The sequence below is a fragment of the Apostichopus japonicus genome, chromosome 20 (assembly GCF_037975245.1).
Source record: "Apostichopus japonicus isolate 1M-3 chromosome 20, ASM3797524v1, whole genome shotgun sequence".
NCBI lineage: Eukaryota > Metazoa > Echinodermata > Holothuroidea > Aspidochirotida > Stichopodidae > Apostichopus > Apostichopus japonicus.
The window spans coordinates 17,627,875-17,648,977 of NC_092580.1; the positions used below are offsets into that span (position 1 = coordinate 17,627,875).

At 37.4% G+C, this 21,103-nt stretch overlaps 2 protein-coding genes and 1 long non-coding RNA gene across 3 annotated transcripts in view; 2 read left to right on the top strand and 1 right to left on the bottom strand.

The window, feature by feature from the left end:
• The window catches only part of LOC139960944 (uncharacterized), a 31,983-nt gene extending 23,219 nt beyond the window's left edge, over positions 1-8,764 (top strand). The window contains exon 3 of the long non-coding RNA XR_011790668.1: positions 7,784-8,764. This is a non-coding gene — a long non-coding RNA (uncharacterized lncRNA). The remainder of the gene's footprint in view (positions 1-7,783) is intronic.
• Positions 988-5,243, bottom strand: LOC139960939 (ficolin-1-like). Its single transcript, XM_071959660.1, has 5 exons — positions 5,062-5,243; positions 4,256-4,298; positions 2,991-3,136; positions 1,892-2,153; positions 988-1,583 (listed from the first exon to the last, which is right to left on the bottom strand). Exons 1-5 carry the CDS (start codon positions 5,110-5,112, stop codon positions 1,336-1,338), a joined length of 750 nt encoding a protein of 249 aa, XP_071815761.1. The 5' UTR covers positions 5,113-5,243; the 3' UTR covers positions 988-1,335.
• Positions 8,765-11,462: 2,698 nt separating the features above from the next.
• LOC139960921 (prestin-like) overlaps positions 11,463-21,103 on the top strand; it is a 33,446-nt gene continuing 23,805 nt past the window's right edge. Inside the window, exons 1-3 of the mRNA XM_071959622.1 lie at positions 11,463-11,615; positions 16,442-16,867; positions 16,996-17,106. Of these exons, the coding sequence (XP_071815723.1) occupies positions 16,507-16,867; positions 16,996-17,106 (472 nt within the window). The 5' untranslated portion in view covers positions 11,463-11,615; positions 16,442-16,506. The remainder of the gene's footprint in view (positions 11,616-16,441; positions 16,868-16,995; positions 17,107-21,103) is intronic.

The following is a 21,103-nucleotide window of genomic DNA, read 5'->3' on the forward strand; positions in this document are numbered from 1 at the left end:
GTCCCGTAATGGTTGAGATTGAGATCAGCAAAATGTCAGTTCCCTTCGTCAGAGATGGCACTCCTCAGGTTCCTCACAACTCTTGACAGCTTGTGTAATTTGGTAAAATGTTGATGGATGTGTTTGACTTTTACGGACCCTTATTGTCTTAATGCAGATCCCCTTAACAGACGCCAACCATATTGCATGGCTAATCTAGGGGTCCACTGTCGCTGGGTTGAGAAACATGGGTCTTCACAAACATGGCATGCAACTAATTTCATGTGGCTAATAGTCAGGATACATTGATGACACCTTTTTTTCATGAAATTTAAAATTGTGATAACTCGTGAAAGGTGATTTGATTTTATCCACATTAAAGATAGCTCTACGAAAGTATTACATTCTCTGCCCTTAATAGTTGATGTTATGCACAAATATTAAAGTAATACAGATTTGATGTGGATTCTGCCTTTGTCAATGTTTTTCGCCGTGTGTATGCATGGGTGCGTAGAATTATACTGTGATATAGAGCTAATTTAGTTGTCCCCAATGAGATTCAATGTATTCTCACTGGTAATACAAACATATTTGCAAGTATCAAAGCTTCCAATATTTTGTGGGAGATGATATTAAAATGGTATAGAAGGCATAACTAGGAATAAACTGGCTGAAGAAAATTTAGTTTTCTCACATTTGATGGGGCACGATGTATACTGTACGCCTTCGCTTAAATAACAACCGAAGGCAATGCATCATTTATAATTAAGGGGCTGACATGCGACTGTGAATGGCCAAGTTGTCCTTGGCTTTAGGTCCCACCCCCTTCACCCAATCTCTCTCAACTTGGAGGAAAATGAGGTTCACTCAGATAAAGACGACAGAGCTACATAAGATGGGCTCAACTACCATTCTTGACGTGGCGGGGTGGGGGGGGGGGGGGAGAATCGCCTTTCCCTTTGCCTGCCATTGAAGATGCTCCCTGATTAATAACAAAAATCATATTAATTTTATTGATTCGTGTTTTGGTTTTATTGAGCAGACGTTCAATAACAGAAAGTTCAATCTATCTTTTAAACTTCATATTAATTTTTAACTACAGTTGAACTAATGTAACAAATTTTCACATCATGTACCCACTGACGCTTTACCATGTTGTCACAAGGTTCTTTAAGGACCTATGCAACTGTTAACACCTTGATCAAAGGAAGCAAATATTGGAGTATCAAATGTTATCCCATCAGTTATTCATGTAATCTGGTTTGGAGACTTTTCAGAAAGAAAACTGCGCATCATGATATCATTTTTAAACAAAAAAGGAGAGAAAAGAGGGTGTTTATTCTAGCTGTTGTTGTTTTAAAGACGACGGATCTTCATTTCGGTTGTCTTGAGGGAGTAATGGTGTCCTCGCCACGGATGCCAGTTAATACCGTTGGCATAGGAATCATGTTCCCCTTCAAGGTATAGCCCATTCAGATTTGAAGAGTGGCATGCTGTATACCACCAGGCACCGCTATACGCCACCGCACAGTTACTGTCTGAAGTATCGTTGTCCGAGTCTTTGGTGGAAAAGGCTTGGCCGTTATGCCCAGATAATGTATCACCTGAATGTTGGAAAGGAAAAACCGGAGAGAATGGGAGAGAGAGAAAGAGATATTTGTCATTCATAAATAAGACATCGCAAAGAAGAAAGTGGCAGGGTAATCATGACAGTAAATGAACAAGACCCAAAACAAATATTCCTCGTTTATTAAATATGGTTAACCTGGTCAGTCTTGACAGCTAACCGGTTAACCTGTTCATTAATTGTAAACCGAGCTTTCCATTGCTTTTTTTCATTTTGTCTTTTTTCGGACGTCCATACATTCTAAGGATGCTAACAGTACAGCTTAGCAACTTGTCTTGGTCTTACCTGCGGTTCCACTGAATCCGCCAAGAAGTAGTTTATAGAGATTCATCTCGTCTCCAATACGAAAGTACTCGTATTTGGCGAAACGAGTTTCTCCATCAAAATCGGCCAAATCAACCCGCATCTCGTATGATCCTTGTGCGGTCAAATGAAATAGTTTCTCGTTTCCAATCCAAAACTCAGAGTTGACGTTCCCGAAACCTTCTCGGTATTCACTCCATCCTCGAAAAAAGCCAACCGATCCGTCAAGACGTCTTTGAAAAACCTTTCAGAAGAAATCAACAAATATTATACCCTTAGCATATAAACGGCGGGTTATTACTATGAAGTTTCATATATACTTAGCCTACAGTATATGGCTTTCGTAATGATTGTTGAGGCCAATAATGAACTGATGAACATTGCTGGTTCAGGAAATGATATATATGATCGTGATGATTGCTCGCATTACTATAGGGTATGTTCTGGTAGGATGGGGCGGGGGGGGGGGGTGAGGGTACTGCTTCCTCAGTCGTAAAATTCTTAAATGAAATTTCAACTATTGCCAAATGGATAAAAAATACTTCTTGATTACCTACTGTATCAGAACCATCAAAATGTAGCAAATGAGAAATCTGTCATAGTAACAAAGGTAATATCACGTTTTAATTTTTTTTGTATACAGGTAGTCCTTTTTTTTACCTTTTTACCTTTTATTGTCCTTTTGACCTTGTTCGTGTCGAAAGCTACTTCTTCTCGCTCTCAACTTATCAGGGTTTTTAAATCTATATTGGCGTGTCCTGCATCAGCCTTTAAGATATTATCAACCTCTGAAAATAATAGGAGTCATTCCATCCATGCCCATGCCCTCCCTTGCCCCTCCTTTCCTCTCCTCCAAACCAAAGTTAGAATGGCAGAGTAGGATTGACGCTTCTGAACCATTCAAGAAATCCCTAATTGCCAGCCTAGCACTGTTTGTTTGACCAGCAGTTCCCAACATGAGGATATGGTGCCCCGGAGTGGGGGTTAATTAGCTGATTTTGGGAGGCATGTGGACTGTTGCTGATAGAACAAATTGGTAGAAAGTGAAGTAAGATTCACTAAAGCTATATGATGGTCTTACCGTCCAGCCACCCCCGTCAGTGTCAAAGTCACAGTATACATAGAATGGTTCGGGATAGGTCGATGGTTGGATTGCGTAAACGCCACTCTTACACACGCCTTTATCTTTGATATCCGTACAGTCTTTGGGGTAACGTTGATGGTCGCCTTGCAAAAAAAAAAAACAGTAAATGTATTCAGCCAAAGAAGCAAAAAGGTTAATGCGACATAATTAATGAAAACCTTTGCAAACTTTTTAAAGGAGAGAAATTGTACATCACATCTCTGACTAATGTAACAAAAAGTGACTGCATCTGTACAGGCAAATAGGCTGCAGGGATGTTTTTTTTTTTAGTTTTCTTTTTTATAAATACATAAGTAAGAGGGTTGTCGATGAGGGCGTAAAGAAAATGAAGTATTTGCTGGAGAGAAGCAACGATTTCAAAATGTCACAGCCTTCTATGGCAATTTTACAGTAGGATTATTTGAGTGCAAAGGCTGGTCTCTTACAGAAAATTGTTGTTAAAGTTTTGCAGGTTGGTAGCGGCTTATAATGACAAGATTAACATTATCCATTGTCGGAATTCCACCGGTGTGGAAGGGTTGGCGATACAATTCATGAAAAGTTGTGAAAATATGAAAAGAAATAATCATCTGAACATATATAAACATCACGAGTACTTTACAGGGCTAATTTTGAAACCTATCATATAAGATACATGACTACCAGTGGCGGAGCGTCCATACAGTCGGGGGGGGGGGGGCGATTGCCCCCCTGACGGACTCAAATGGACTGCTGGCGCCCTTTTCAGCTTTTTACCACTTTTTACTTATTTGGATTACTGACTTTATTATTGTGCTCTCATCTACTTATTGACATTTGTCACATTTTGTTGGTGTAATTTTCTGACAAAATGCTCTAACGGTCTTGTGATGAATCGCATGCACTTTCAACACCCATATAAACTTCAGAGTTGTCACAAATGGCGATGACACCTATTTATTCTTCGTTTATCTGCAAATTAGCAAGGCCCGGAAAGGGTCATTTCCGGCGATCTAAGGAGTATCTTGACTCAAAAAAATTCTGTACGCTCCGCGCCAACCTGTGGTGTCGCTCCGCTTAGATAGTGTCGAAAGCGCCCCTTCAGACCATTCTCGCCCCCTCTGACCAATACCCCTAGCTCCACCACTGATGACAACATTAACATAACAATCAGTATGTTGCAGTTGCTGTTATTTTTCATCATCGTCGTCATCATTATTATTATAAACATGTAATAGACTTACCATGATCACTGCCGTGCCATGACCCACAACGATCTGCAGTACTCTGCAGGAGAAACATAAATTAAGATTAATAGGTAATGTCTGTCTGGGAGGTGGAAGAAGGCCAATGTATGTCTCTATGTCTGCGTGTGGGGGTCGGGGGTGGGGGCACTGAAACGTCAATGGGTATCGGGGCATGTGGCTTTGATTAGAGGGAGGGGGCCACAAATGAACCCTCTGTGGATTCCGCGGACACCAATTCCAGTATTTGAATATATTTCAACATTCAAATACACAGAACTAAGGACTCAAACTTGGACTCAAAAAGGAAAAAGGTTTAGACCTACTAAAGATAAAGGGAAATGGATTTTTACAAGATCACTGCAGTAAGCCGTGGCTAGTATAAACTACAGATATCCAAATTACATTTTAAAGTGTAAGCAGGGTTTTCATCAAACATAATAAAAGAAATTGATGCCGGTTATAGAATTGAGTAGTGCGAAATATAGCACCGGCCCTGTTTGAAATGGCTCCAGCCTAGGAAGCCCAACAATTAAAGTTCATTTCGGGATAACACTTTGCAACTAAACGACCAACTGATCAGAATTAAATGTGTAGCCCTTCTCTGCATTAAAGATTTGACAGAGACTGTAAAAGTATGACATTCATCTTCTAACCCTCTAAACGTATGACGTGCATTTCAGAGTGACAATGATGATGACGTAAGGAGTGGGGTTGTAATACCCTAATCCCATCCCATCTTCCACTCCATCATGTATACTGTAGCTCTAGACTGAGTTCACTTAAATGAAAACGAAAAGTCTTACCTGCTGAAGAACAAACAGGATACCGATGAAGACCAGTACAAATCTCTCCATAATGACTTTAGACTTCTTTCTTTTTTTCACGTTCTTGTGAAACAGGCTCTCATGTACTTACAATGAACTTGACGGTGTCTATCCCTCAGTCTTATACCGATCAAGAAATGAGAAAAAAATTTAAATATTAAACCTTGGTCAAACTAGTTTGTACTCAAGTTCCTTTCCCTAGGTGTCACTAACCGTGAATCAGTGACACAATATCCCTACAAAGGAAGTAGATGTTATTTGATGCTCTGAGCACTGAAAACATATCCCACAATGCTTGTAGATTCATAATGAGTGGCATGTGATACACTATAACTAAACGAAATCTAATGAAATCAATAACTTAGCACCAATATTAGACCTTAGATTGTTTTTATTGGTTTCTTCAAAGTTCTGTTATCGAGTTTCTTTGTTTCAAACCTGCAGAAAAAAAAATAGACCTTGCCTCAAAGGCTTATGTTTTTTGGTGTTTTCTCATGTGGAAGACCCCACCCCTCTACATGGGTTTCGCCATTAGTGACCAGAGTGCAACATCGCCTCCTTTATCAATTCCTACATTCCTTCCTGGCACTTCCACCATAGGTTCAGCCCTTACCATAAGAGTACATGACTGTCCCACTTTGAGGGGTGAGGGGTCAGAAACTTTTGGTTTTTGAAACCTTGCCGAATTTATCTCACGACGTTTTCGTTGTGTGTCAAAATATTCAGGCAATAGAAGTTTGGGCGAGAATCGGGAACGATTCGGTAAGAATGGGGAACGATTTGGGAAAGAATCGGGGAAATTCGGGCAAGAATGAAAAAGAAATCAGGCAAGCGACCATGTATCAAACCTTGGCAATATATTTTTAAATGTTATATTGAATTTCATGTTTTGTCCCGAGGCTACCCGAATTTTCCAACAACTTTTGTCCGAATTTGGAGTCATCTGAAATTTGGGGAATTCTGCCCCATCCCCCAGTACGCGTATGTCCCTTACCTAAATCAGTCCCAGGAAACTGTAGCATTGGTCCCTACCTTCGAAATCTTGTGCATGCCACAAGTGTTGGACAGTTTGATATTGTAACCACATGGAACTTTTCTGTTTAGAAAGTGTGAACTTATTACTACATGGCTGTTTTGACAGGAAAATTGACAAGAAAATAGAGATAATGTTTCAACTGAGTTTTGGTACCATTTCTCTGTTATAGGTCCCTTGAGAAAAATTGCTAAATGTGTTTGTGTGTGTATTGGTGGCGTGTATTTTCTGAAACCTGGGAAAGGGACCCCTTTCCTTTGGCAAAATAAGGCAATTTTTAGGTCTCTTGATGCACAATGATGTATAATAGTACATTTAACTATAATAACGGTTAGCTAACATTATTTGTTTTTGCATTTGGGCAAGGGCGGCGGAAGCACTTTTAATCTGGGGGGGCACCAACGTCGAAGGGCACTTTTCAGAAATTCGATTGGACTGATGCGGCCTGATATTTAGTATCCTTTATAACTCTTATTGTATTATCTTATTTGTGTATACACATCACTCCATCAACGCCACCCCCCCCCTCCCTCAAGGAAACAATGCATACTATCACTGCAATATCTAATGTGCAAATTGGGAAACAAGGAAAAAGACAAAATGAGGTGAAATCATTATAAAGTCCAAGTCCCTGCACACGCGATCGATACATGCATGAAAGCAAATGAAATATGTCAAAATACTGAAAGAAAAATAATTTTCTATGTGTTCTTCAATGGTTAAACTGATATTATTATGATCATTATTATTGTAACGACTTTCCCAATATTTCTAACCAATTTTTATAACACCGTTATAACACGGCAAAAGATTGTATGTTATTGGCATGCGATGTAATAACCAATGCATGCCTATATGATATGCACATTAACATATTGAACGCGCGCGTAGCGCGCGAAAAATTTTGGCAATATTTTTCCGGCAAGTCGTTACAGCCCCCCAAATCAAATTGGGCTCCTACGCCTGTGGTAAACATTCCAAACTTCCCAAAATATTTCATTCGACGTGGGTTTCGCTTTGTAAACTCTTTTTTTATTTAGAAATTTTTATGTAGAAAAAGGGCACATTTTTAACCTGAGGAAAAGTGGGGGGGCACGTGCCCCCTGTGCCCCCCCGGTTCCGCCGCCCTTGCATTTGGGTCATACAGAGGGTGTTTTGAACCCCCATGGATCCTGATTCAGGCAATTAGTCTTTTTGATTGGCATTAAACAGTCAGACCATGCACACATACATCAATTGAGCACTAAAAAGCATCAAACTTCTGTTGTATCCTAGCTTACTCTAATTTGATAAATGTCTGATATTTAATTGAATTAATATATATGTCACAAATGTTGTATTGGCTCATATGGTTAAAACTTTTCAGTTTTTGTAGTAAACTGTATGATATAACGCCAAAAATTATGACATGCAATCTCCAATAGTATGCCCATAAACATGTAGGTGTCACAATAAAAGATCATCCAATGAACTCAATGCCTACTGTAAGCATAGTTCAGTTGTACACTAACAGTCTACACTCAACCAATATGGTGATTGTTAATTATCTTTGTAGTGGAGCTTAAACATAAACCTTTCAAGATGATAATTCATTTTATATATGACTTACAGTGTAGCATTCACTAATCACTACTTCATTATATTGCTTTCAACTTTTATTTTGCACAGATTTGGTTGTACTGACATTTTCATCTCATGACCACCAATGGAGGGAGTATCTATGAAGTTAACAGAAGACCCCAGAAGACATGTCTAGACGATTTTCTTGGCAGTTAACTTGCTGCCGACAATAATCCTGTCTTTCACTCTAACATATCATGAGAAAATTTTGTCAACTGCTACACGTTTAAGCAAAGACAGGCCATTGACTTTACACTGCCAGTCGTTCGGTGGAAATCCATATCTTTTGCATTTCATGTTGACGCGATGTGACGCTGGAAATGTTTTATTACTTCATTAAATAACAAATAAGAAGGCGTGTTTCTTGGTTCTGGAAATTGTGTTCAAGATAAGTTCTCATAGTAAAACATATAACCGACCATAGTCTGCTTCCTGTTGTAACTTTTTCTGTTATTGAGTTCTGTGTAAGTCTTAACGACAACCCCATTGGATACATGACAATCAGCCATTTTATTTGTAATTTACAATCAAGATTAAACCGTTTGGTGGTATAAAGTTGCACATTAAAGCGTTATATAGGTGATCCTACTGTTTGTGGAAATCAGTTGAAGAGGGAATTCTATAAAGAAACTGAGGTCTTTAGCAAACTCCAAAGAGGATGTTCTTCATGTGGATTATGAGAGTTTCAAGTTTGAAGAAGAGTGACCGTAGTATCTCATTCTAATTAAGTAATACCTCCCTGCTTGAAGGATGCTCTAGAAAGCATCGATTGTCTTTAGTTGCCTCAGGGCTACAAAGGGAGAGTCATCATTCCAGTTAAATTTCCTCATGAATTATCCCATGTTTAATCATTTTCACTCTTTGCCCAGGCTGATATAGATTCAGAATATTATGTTTGTGACTATCATCCAATTTCATGTTTCATTTTTACTTCATTATCTTTCTTTGAACAAACTTATCTCTACAAGAATGACGTATTTAAAGTGTGAGAAAGATGATGAGACAAAAAATCTAGCATGTTGCAACCTGCTCTGTCCTATCTGCTTTATTCTTTCCCTTTATTGGCTTTGTTTTTGTTTCCTGTATGTTTGCAGCTCTTTTGAAGAGGATATCGTTCTAATATATATCTTTTCTAATTTTATCCACTTAATCTAAGAAAATATGTCATAATAAGAAACAACGAACCTATATCACTGGAATTGCCTAGAATGCCATTTGTCTATGCAAATGAATATTTGCTTCACGCATGGCCATCACAACAGGGTTTAGGTGGGGGGGGGGGGTGGGGGCATGGCCCCTCCACCTTGTTGAGAGGAAGAAAACCTTGACTCGACGATTGAGTGAGAAAAATAAGGAAGTGTAAAAAAGTAAACAATTAAGTGGTAATGAAAGTCAAGGAACATGTGCCAGGCCGTACTGAGAGGGGTGGGGCAGTGATGACATTTTCAAGGTCAGGGAAGTATCTTCTAGCTACCTCATGGTTGTTATTAGCAAACAAAACTATTTTGGAACTCATGACAGATAGGTCACGGACTTAAGAAGACCCCTCCCCAGGACACAAATCGATAAGTTACCATCTCAACTCCCCCCCCCCCTCTTTGAACTCAAAATTCTGTGTATGGGCCTGAGTGTTGTATACAACATTGCCGATTTCGTTTAGAAAACACCTTCGGTTCCCGTCTTATATTGAGCTTTACGCACGGATGAAATTTCATATTGGCTAGGCAACTCTCGTAGACCTATGAATTAAGTACAGTTACCATAATTGCCAAAACTTACTGTGTGTTTGGGAAATACGACTACAATGAAGTTTGAACTCCTTTAAGTTCATAATATTTTGCCCCTGCAATTATCATTTTTGTTGAAGCTGTTGCCTGCCCTATCCCGTACCCGCCCGTCGTTGGGGAGTAAGTTAGGTTGATGAGATCTCTCCCTCTGTAAGGATGACTGAACACAATGAATAGTGGCTGGAAAAGAAATGCCACATATACATAGGATAAAATAGCAGCAATCACAACAAAAACATAATTAACATCTTTTACTAATGCAAGACTTGTTACTTTTTCTTCTTTTTATATCCTTCTATTTTTTGTTTTGTAACAATGCACAACGTCATTTATTTCATGTAACATCAAACTATGTATGCATCTGTTTTAATGATTGATATCATGAACTTAATTGCCTTTTGGATGTCGAATTGCCAACATTTAATGCGGGACAAAATATACTATGAAGTATTTGCGGACATTCTGTACCAGGACATTTCGTCCGGCCGTATGAGGTGGGGACACAATTTTCAGCAGATAATGTCCGACCGGACTAAATGTGCTGGTACAGAGTGTCTCCGCTGATACTTAGTACAGGGACACTCTGTACTGTTACACCGGCTCTTAATCTTATATACGTTGATTTTAAATCAAATCAAGGTCGCTCCAGTATACAAAATTAAATAGGCTTACACACTAGTCTTCCATTACTGAGCACTCCTGAATAACTGCAAACAGTTGGGAGGTTCCCTAGAAAATAAAATAGTTATGAAAGCTGTTAGCAATTGTAGCGCGCTAAGTTTAGGGTCAAACGGAGGACTTTTAACTTCAAGGGAAATAAGAACAGGTCTCTAAAACAGTTTCGTGTTAGATATCCAGATCATTGTCGATGTATAAGTGACTAAACTGACAGGGATTGAAAGATGATCATGTTGTTTGCTTCCGTGTGTCCAGGCTCTAGTTTTCCTTCTTTTTTAAGAGTCAATGAAAAGAAAACTCTCTATGATTGTCAAAAACTTCGTTCTGTGAAAATACTTAAGTCGGAATTATAGGTGTACTACAAATTACGTCAGTGTAGGTGGGAGTGTCTTCCGGGGGCGGGCGTTTGAACACTGACCTCAAGTTCAGTGCGTTTGAATAGCAGCAAAGACCATAACCAGGAGAGAAAAGTCCATTTTTCTACTTTGTACAGGTCGAGTGAAAACAGGCTGGCGTCACGTTTGCTGTCAGATACAAGAAAGTGAGCCCTCACTGGGTAGGTAGGTAGGTTGGTAAACGTCACGGTGGCAACAACATGAGAGCCCACCATGCGAATATTTACATTATTGCATGTTTTGTCTTGCAAACAAAATATTACTATGATTTAAAGGAGGAAACTTATAAAAGGGAAAGCAATTTAGAGTTTGCAACCCTTATTTGCTCTGCCTGCATGTGATCGAGCACAAAGATTGTTAAAAAAGGATGTATGAGCATTTCGATATTTTGGGACACATAACTGCCGGAGTGGAAATTATTGCGTAATGAAATACACAATGCATGGAAGCTTTGTTTCTTTAGTTTTAAGTAAGATGATTTTAATGTAAGCTGTCCTTCCTCGTGAACCTACGGAATCGACAATTATCTGCAAATTGACGAGATGGTATCGTGACAAAATTCAGAAAATTGACGTTTTTACTAGATAACGGATTCGTCAATGCATCAATTTTCTGAAAATTGACCAGTTGCATAGTCCTCTACTGGAAGGATGCTTGCGTGACTGACTGAACCTTATATCTGACACTATTCTACTGTGCGGGAAGCTGCAACTCGTCCATTTGCAGAAAATTGATGCATTGACGAGATCCGTTATCTCGTCAACTCGTCAATTTGCAGATAATTGTCTTTTTGTCAAATTGGTAACTCGTCAATGCAATGTCCCTTCTACGCTTCCGTATGAACATCTATTTCTGGGCTCAGACTGGAGTCTCTTCTCTCCCCGCTGTTTACGATCTTTGGTTGCACGGAACAGCTAGCCTCGCAGTCGCCACGTCTGATGGTATGTTGTCGTTTCATGCGACATTGCGAATGTGATTTTTTTTGAAGCCATTGTATTTTTCGCTTGTGCAAAGAAAAACGTAAGTTATATATGTATATTTAATTTGATAATATACCACCTATATATTGTTTTAGTAAACGTCTTTCCCAGGAACACTTTTTCTTCAACAAGACCAATGTTTAGGTTACCATTTGTTACTTTAGTATTAGTTCCACGAAACGTTTCGGGTCATATGATTAACGTAGTTTAAGTTGAACTTTAGGTCACACTCACAGGCTCTCGAACCGATCTGCCAAAATCGTTTGATAATATAATGGTACTCATTTAGAATCCGTACCATTCGACTACCCCTAACGCTATTCCCTACTTCCTAACCCTAATTCCTAACCCTAACCGGATTATACAGTTGTTATTCTGCCGATTCGAAGTAAGCTTTCCCATTCATATGGTACGGATTCTAAAGTTAGGCCAATATAATACTAAAAAGTAAGTGCAATTGGTGGCTTCTAAAGTTAGGCTAATGCAACTCCGCAATGTAACCAGCAAAATTGTGGCCTAAGTCTAACTTACATTACAGAACTTGGCCTATATTGAGTCTGTGCCCCTTATGCTTCTTGGCCCTAGGTAGCTAAAGTAACTAGACGTTCCCAATTTTGAGGGAACGCCCCAGATTTTATGTACCATTCCCGGAGTACAAGTGTCTCCAGAAATGTTCTCAGATTTTATGAACTGTGCCAGGAATATCGATCTTCATATTTGAAAAAGGCCTTCAATAGCTTGAACCTACACTACAGTAATTATGATTGTTTCCAATCACAAATGAAGAGTGCTTTCGTGGTTCACTGGTTAGGGCAAACCACATTATTGAATAGATTCATAGCTATTGACATGCATTCAACATTAATTCATCGAGTGGCGCTAAGTGTTAAAAAAAGAGACTGACAAGTTTTATAGGTACCTTCAGGTTTTTTGGTATTGGATATTTTATCTCAAACAAAATACTTGTTTCTAGATGAGGTCACAATTGTTTCATTGCTATTTGCATTAAAACTTTAGCATAGTTCTACCGTATTGGGGTAGCGAAGTAGCGGTTCCGAGGAAATTCCCTGTATACCTAGTTATACCAGGTATTCGTCAGCAGGTATATATCAGTATCTGTTTTTGCCTATACCGACGCAACCTAGTATGAAACTATTTTTCGCAAAGAAATAAGAGAAGTTTCCCGGCAGAAGATTGATCAGAAATCTAGACGAAAAATGAAGAAACCACGAGATTAAGGATATCATGCAACTTCAAAGTTCCAAGGACTCAAAAATATCACTAGTTGGATCTCTAGGTCCAGCCATCGAAATGTGCCTAACAGCTCCCTTGAACTGCAAAATAAAAAGGCTATGTACATGACAGGAACTAGCACCCAGGGTTTTCGTTATTAGCCGGGACCCGGGTCAGATGACCCGCTTACTGCACGTACATGACCCAGCTACTTTGCGACGCTCAGTTAAAAAAAAAATTTTTAAAAAATGACGAAAAAATTCGATAGGAATAAATACCCACAACCAGGTCAGGTGTGATTGAAACTGTCACAGCAGTTAACTGTTGGTAAAAACTACAAGAAGTTGAACATTAGTAGTATGGTCGAGGAGATGAGGCTGAGGGGTGGGTGAGAGTAGAGGTAGGCGAAGGGCTTTTCTTGACATACAAATTGTAGCTCAACAGAGATTAAACCTGAATAAAAAACAGAAGGTTCTATCACAGACCTAGTTGGGTATTTTTTGGAAGTAAAATCCTATTCACTTTGTAGGTACCGTAGACCCATTATCATTTTGTTATGATCGCACTTCATTTAATGCAGCAAGTGTGTCACACCCTTGCTAAGTTCGGTTCAGTGGCATAGCTACCTCCCTAGGCTCCATGACCCGAGTGTTAATAAAAAAATTCAGGAGAAAAAAAGAAAAATAGGACAGAAGAAAGGGGTGATTGGGAGGGGGCAATATCATTGACCAAACAACTGTATATTGCACCATTTTGCATTTAGAGACTTTTTAAGTTGCAATTTTCTGGCAAAGGGGAGGGGGACCCCCGCCCCTTAGACCCCTCCCCCATGTCCGCATACAGACAGTCCCGCCTACTTTTCAACTTGACCCACCTACTTCATTTCTTAACAAAAACCCTGGCACCAGACCAAATTGATGAGGCAATACATTAAGTGAGGATAAATTATACTACGATATATCATTCGAAATACATTCTTAGGGATAATATATCTACTGTACTTCAGTCTGCCAATAATACCAATGCCCTTTGCAACTTCAATTTCAATTTCAATTTCTTTATTCCAGTATAAATTATAACATTTATAAATAGGACACATAAAAAAATGATACATAAAAGATGTAAACATGTACAAAAATGAAAGCATGAAACAAAAACAAGAAATAAGATAGAGGAATAGAAGTTTTAAAGATTAAAGATTAAAAGGATTATAACAGAGAAGAAATATACCATATGTAATCAACCCAACTTAGTTTTGAGTAAATAACGACACCTAAGAATTTACTTTTATTGACCTGTGGAAGTCCCTGACCATTTACAGATATATTGAAATCGTTGCCTGTGAGGCATGCAGAATTACTGAATACAATGTAATTAGTCTTAGGCTCTTAGCTACATGAAGTGAGAGTTTATTAAAAGCAAACCAGTCAAAGAAACTTGAGTGTTCATTGCATTTAGTCATGTAAGTTGTTGAGGATTATTGCCAGAGAAGGAAATGTTTAGGGTCTGTGTAACTTTGTCGATAGCATCTGCCAGTGCAATGTCAGTAGAGCGTCCAGAGCGAAAACATTAAGTCTGACTTTCTGATATGACGTTGTGTTTAGTAAAAAATTATTAGACTCTACTGAACATCAGATCTTTGAGGAAGTAGGCAGAACAGAGATTGGTCGGTAATTTATAAAATATTTAAACTTGGTCATGTCCTTGAAACATAGAACCACCAAAGCACTCAGAGATCCCCAAAATGCCATCCTTCCCTTTTAACATACAGTGTAGGTACTGACCAAGTTTATGTCAACATGACAGGTGGGTGGAGGGGGGGGGGCTAATATCACAACTTTGGGTTTCTTGGAAAAAAATTGGTCTACTTAATTCTACAGTAGCTCCCATAGTAATTTACTGTCATATAAGATTTCTTAGCATTGATGTGGTCAATGAGGAATGAAGTATAAAAAAAAAATATTTAAAGTGATGATTTTTGTAAAGGAGAAGCACATGATTTCAAAATGATTGATTCTGGGTCTATTTTGTGATGCCAAGAGTACAACTTTTTGTTTGAAGCTTAAAGTAGTAATGACTAGTAAAAGTTTTTTAAAATCCAGTTTAAATACATGAAAGTACATATTTATACATAGGATATGGAAACAGTTATAAAGGTTAAAATAGCATGGAATATATTTACAAATATTAAATCAAAAGTTAATTAAAGAACTTAAGTAAGTTTTGTGGAACAACACCCTGAATAAATATGGTAACCCTTTAAATGAATAATTATTAAAACATACAGTAAGAAATTTTGTCGTGATTGTCCTATTTCTCAAAGTTTAAATAGTCTGTTGAAAAGAAGTTACTTTAGCTAGTTATGGAGTGGGTGTCTCTCGTCTCTATGAACTTTATGAGAAAACCTTTTAAAATTTCTCATGGCTGCATTGTTAACTTGGATACATGTAATAAGGGTGTTAAAATCTAGGCTAAAAAGTTTGGCAAGTACTGTACAGTGATGCTTTACAAGTAAAAGTGATACTAGGCAGAAACAGCATTTGTAATATGAGGTAAAATATAGGTATTAAAAATTTCCATTCTTATGTCTAACTTAAAATATCACACAATAAAAGATAAAGTAGAAATTATATAATAAATCCTCTTGAAAAGTCTTGAAACATGACATGTAAAATTAAGCTTATTGTCTATACACACCCCTAAATACATCGTCTGTTCAGTACGGTCAACTTCGGCACCCTGTATCACAGTTTTCCTCGCGTTGGTGGTGAGTAGTCCCTCATGTTTAATATTGGAATTTTCTAAAATCATCTATTTATATTTCTTGGGGTTCAGAAGTAAGTTCTTTTTATCAGAACATGTCAATGACTCTGATTTCATTCTGGGTCTATAGTATTCTACCTACATGAGGGATTCACTGTGATATTGGATTTGCTGTTTATACGAATTGATCAAACATTGCACTGTATGTTTAAACCTATTGCATGAAATTGGTTACAGGTGCTACAATTTTATATTGTATGTATATGTACGATATTACCTAAAGATGCGAAGAGGTCTCACTTTGGTGCTATAAAGCAGAGTTTTATGCGGTCAAGCCCTTGACTGGGTAGCAGTACTGTATACAGTACATATGTCTCCTACATTAATAGACACCATTTTTACAATTTAGAAAGTTGTTTTTGATGTTGCAATTTAATACAGTAGTTGTCGCAGACTGATTGATAGCTATTGTACCAGAGTGACCTTAATGAATATTCATGACCTTAATTATATATTCATTACATGACATTCAGGGGTAGTTGTGCACCCATTGAGGCTATATAATTTAGATGACCTTGTCATATGCTATTGCTTTGGACAACCATCTGAATTGCTTTTGGACCACCTTATTTAATAAAAAGAGAAAACTTGAAATCTTCAAAGAACTGTACAACTGATTTGTTGTTTTTTTTTTAAAGAATTTAGGCATCAAATGGCATCCAATATGTGCACTTGTTGACACTCTTATATACAGAATTGAAAATGCTGTATAAGTTTCCAAGCAGATTTGATATAGTTTTGTGCCCATATATGCAATTTGTTTTCCTTTTTTTAATGAATATTTTTTATTTTTATTGTTTTACACCCTAGAAACAGCCATCAACTGATAGTGTGTGAGATATATTACAGGTACTGTACATTCCACCATCGAGAAGATGGCAGGTCTTGCAGGGCAGAATTGTGATCAGCCATCAGGAGACAACCCTAGAACGGTGACGATACGCGCTAATCATCCGCATCATCAGCTAGATGGATCCCAACTTACACTTCGAAGGCCCATTTACAATGAAAGAACTTTTAGCCAAAAATATCCACCGCAACAGAAGTCTTCGAAAAGTGCCAAAGATAAACTGCGTGGTACCTTCAGTTCAGATAAATGGAACTTACAAACCTTGAAGAATTTCTTTTACGGAATCGTCCCAATTGCTTACTGGCTTCCTCGGTACCAAATCAAGTCCGATCTGTTTGAGGATTGTCTCGCCGGTCTTACAGTCGGCGTCCTTCGTATACCTCATGGTAAGTACAATCACATTTAAACCTTAATATCCGGGACGTTGAAATGGAATTTACGTCAATTCAGGGATTTCAGGCCTGTGAAGTTAAATTATGTGTCATATATATCTGGCTTTTCTTTTCTTTGGCAGGAATGGCACATGCGGTTTTGGCCACCCTCCCACCTGTCTACGGTCTATACACAAATATCTTCCCTCAGTTAATTTATGCAGTCTTTGGTACCAGTAGACACGTTTCAATTGGTAAGTTAGATAGATAGATAGATAAACTTTATTGCATCCGATAGGGAAATTACATGCTTGCAGATAAAACAGTAAGATATAAAAACGATAGTATACAACAATAAGAGAACAATCAGTAGGACAATAAAAGCATAAGAAATGCTAATAACAAGGAACGGGAACTGATGCGCCGAAGCTCACAGAAAGGCAAGGAATAAAAAGTATAAACAAATCACAAACGGTAAATATGATAAGAACCCAATGAAAGCAGGAAGGACAAAAGGCAAAAGATTAACGATTAAAAGATGCATTAAAAATTCTAACAGCTACATGTAGTTAATTGCAAGGATCATCTTAGAATACATTATTGTCTCTTGAATCATCAATATGAAAATTCTTAATACTTTTCATGTTTTTTGTAAGCTAGTGATATATATATGTAACTAGCTGCCTAATTTGAGTAGACATACTGTATTTCATTTCGTTTCGTTTATTTCACTTTCTTTCTTTTTTACAATCACATTTACAATAATAAGTAATACCAATGTCAAAGAAAGAAAAAAAGCATGGAAAATCTGAAAAAGCTATGCTTAGACACTCATAAAGTGCAGATTCACCATGAACAACATTGTTTACTGTAAATTGTTAAAAAAAAAAACCTGCAAAGTTGATATCCGCAATTGCCCTACAGGTACCCTTCTGTCAATGTAAAGTTTATACTGTATAATGAAAATATTATATGTACCTGTACCTAAAATCCAATATTATGAATAAAGTCCCAAAGTCCCCATTTCCTAGCGATTAGGCAAAAGAGTAAAACACACTGTGATACAGCTCAGCAACATATACCTCCAGCCTGTGACAAAAGTTACTATATATACTTATAAATATACAAATACATACACACATACATATTGCTTGATCCAAAGGAAAGTTCATAAACTATATAGTTCAATTTCTGTATTGCCCTGCCTTTCAAAACTTATAGAACGACTAGCATTTAACAGAGTCCAGAACATTTTAGACAAGCACAAAGCTCTTTCAGATGCCATTGACAAATCAAACAAAGCTTTTGACAAAGTCGACCACAACATTTAACTGCGCAAGCTGTCACACTATGGTTCGAAAGTTACTTGGCTCTCAGACAACAATACACTCACTATAATAATAATACAGACTCGGACATGGCTACTGTTCGTTGCAGGGTTCCCCCAAGGTTCAGTCCTTGGCCCACTTATATCTATCATTTATGTAAAGGACATACTATCTGTCTCACAAAATTCTTCATTAGTTTTTTTGGCTGACGACACAAACATTTTCTTTTCAGACTTTATCCCTAAACGCCTAGAGCAGACTGTTTGTTCTGAATTCAAAGCTTATTATGATTGGTTTGCAGCTAACAAGCTATTGCAAACCAAACTTTTTGGTATTTAACAAACTTAAAGCATTTACAACGATTATGATTTTTAACATGAACATAAAATGGTCACACTCTGAATTCTGTGAGTAAGAATAAAATTTCTCGGGATAATTATCGATTGTAATCACACTTGGCCAGAACATATCCATAGTTTATCCTCACAAATTGCAAGTGGAGTCTGTATTATTGGTAGACTTAAATATGTACTACCAAAGAGCGTTATTGGCACACTGTACTTCACCTTGATTTATCCGCATTTGACACATTGCAGTACTGTATGGTCGTGTACCAGGCAGTCTTACTTAAATCGCCTGTATCTTCTGCATGAAAGAGCTGTTCGACATATTTGTCATTGTGGCCCTCGTGATCACACTGGTATTCCTTTTAAAACATTAAATTTATTGAAACTTCAGGACATAATCAATCTAGGAACTGCTTTATTCACAAATCCCTTCATACACAATCTGCTACCAGACGCTCTCTCTGACTTTTTCACAATCAACTTCCTTCATTCATAACTACTACAATACACGAAATCCTCAGCTTCTTTTGCATATATACTATAAATCGCACAACTTCTTCCCACTCAAGCCTTCGGTATCGTGCCACCAATCTTTGAAACTCATTACCTGTACCCAAGGCAATAAGTGACACGCCCAGCTTTAAGATCTTTAAGGTACCACTTTCCTAATTATTGTTTAAGCAATTTTAATAACTCTTGACTAGTGATTGTCTGCCCCTAGTCTTTCACTACTTTGAAATACTCTTTTCATTTGTTGCATGGACACAGGTGTTCAGCTGAACTGGAATGTATTTCCAGGGGAGGGGGGGGGGGGGTAATTTAGTTATATTCGTTTGTACTATTTGAAAGTTATTGTTTGTTTTGCTTTATAGTACTTTGATTGTTCTCTTTCTCTGTGTTTTTAGGAAGTGGAGCCCCCCCCCCCCCCGTCCAGGGTTTATTGTTCCACTTCTTTCACTTCATGTATAATTCACTACTACTTCATGTTATTCGATATTTGTAAACATTTAAGTGCATGTTGTGAAAACAAACTTAAATAAATAAATAAATAAATGAATGAATGAATGAATGAATGAATGAATGAATGAATGAATGAATGAATGAAAGGATGAATGAATGAATGAATGAATGAATGAAAGGATGAATGAATGAATGAATGAATGAATGAATGAATGAATGAATGAATGAATGAATGAATAAATAAATAAATAAATAAATCACAAACTGAAAATAATACGTGTAGAATGTGCAGTACCATGCATTATCACTGTTTGTGACCATTTCAAAAGCGTGATATGATCGTTGCCAAACAGAGAAACATGGTCGATGGTCAGATGACATTATTAGCCTCTGCAATCTTGGTGGGAAAAAGCTGTGTAACATGAGCTACTGTACATAGTAACTGTACATAGCTACTGTACATAGTAACAGCTACTGTACACAGTTGAAACAGGTATAGTGCACTGTCTTTTGTGAGCTCTATAGCTCTGTAGTAACATCCTCGGTATAAGTGTCTTACTTCTAATGTCCTTTTGACTGTACAACTAAACTAAGTTAGAAATTAACTTGTTGGTTCATGTGTACTACTGTAGCTGTGCACTATCACGCAGTGTCCCACTTTGCAACCAAAGAAATATATATGACAAACCTACATGAAAGACATAAATGCAGTTACAGTATCTGGTAAGCAATTTGGTATCATCTTGCTGGTACAGTATGTATATCAAAAGCTGTACTTGATAACCAATGTTATGAGGTCTCTTTTGTAGATTAAACAGAGCTACTGTACCTGTAGTGTATAGTTAATATCGATATCAGGAAAGAACATATCGCTTACTACTGAGGTACCAACTGTAGGCCTACATATTGTACCAGTACAAAGTTGTGTACTTGCTGTAAAAGCTGTACTTGATAACAAGCTGTACTTGATAACAAAAGCTGAACTTGATAACAAATGTTATATATGGGGTCTCTTTTGTAGATTAAACAGAGCTACCTGTAGTGTATAGTTAATATCTATATCAGGGAAGAACATATCACTTATTGTACTACTGAGGTACCTACATACTGTACCAGTACAAAAGTTTGGTAGTAGTGGAATGTGCTTCAAAGTAAACTTTCTGTCGCCAATGATTAATATCAAATTAGTTCCAGTTTTAGAGCTAGCATCAAAACTTACTGAACATTAATAATAATAATAATATGCAACTTATATAGAGCAATATGCAAAAGCGCTTTACAAAACATAATACATAAAAACAAAGTCGTAAAACATAAATACAAAACCAATACACCTAACAAAGATAACATTTACACAATGTAAAGTAGAGGAAATGTTAAAAACACAGTGTAAAACTACATCAAATATCTGAATAAACTACTAAAATAACTATATAACTATTACCATAACCTATCACACTTTCATAGCATATAAACCCTGCCTAGTCTACTGTACTTTGGATGTAAGAGTTGGACGATATATATATGTAGCCAGTACCTTTATGTGCCAAAAAAACACACATAGAAAGAAAAAAAAACAGATCCTGTACAAAACATGTAAATTGGGTGAATTGAAA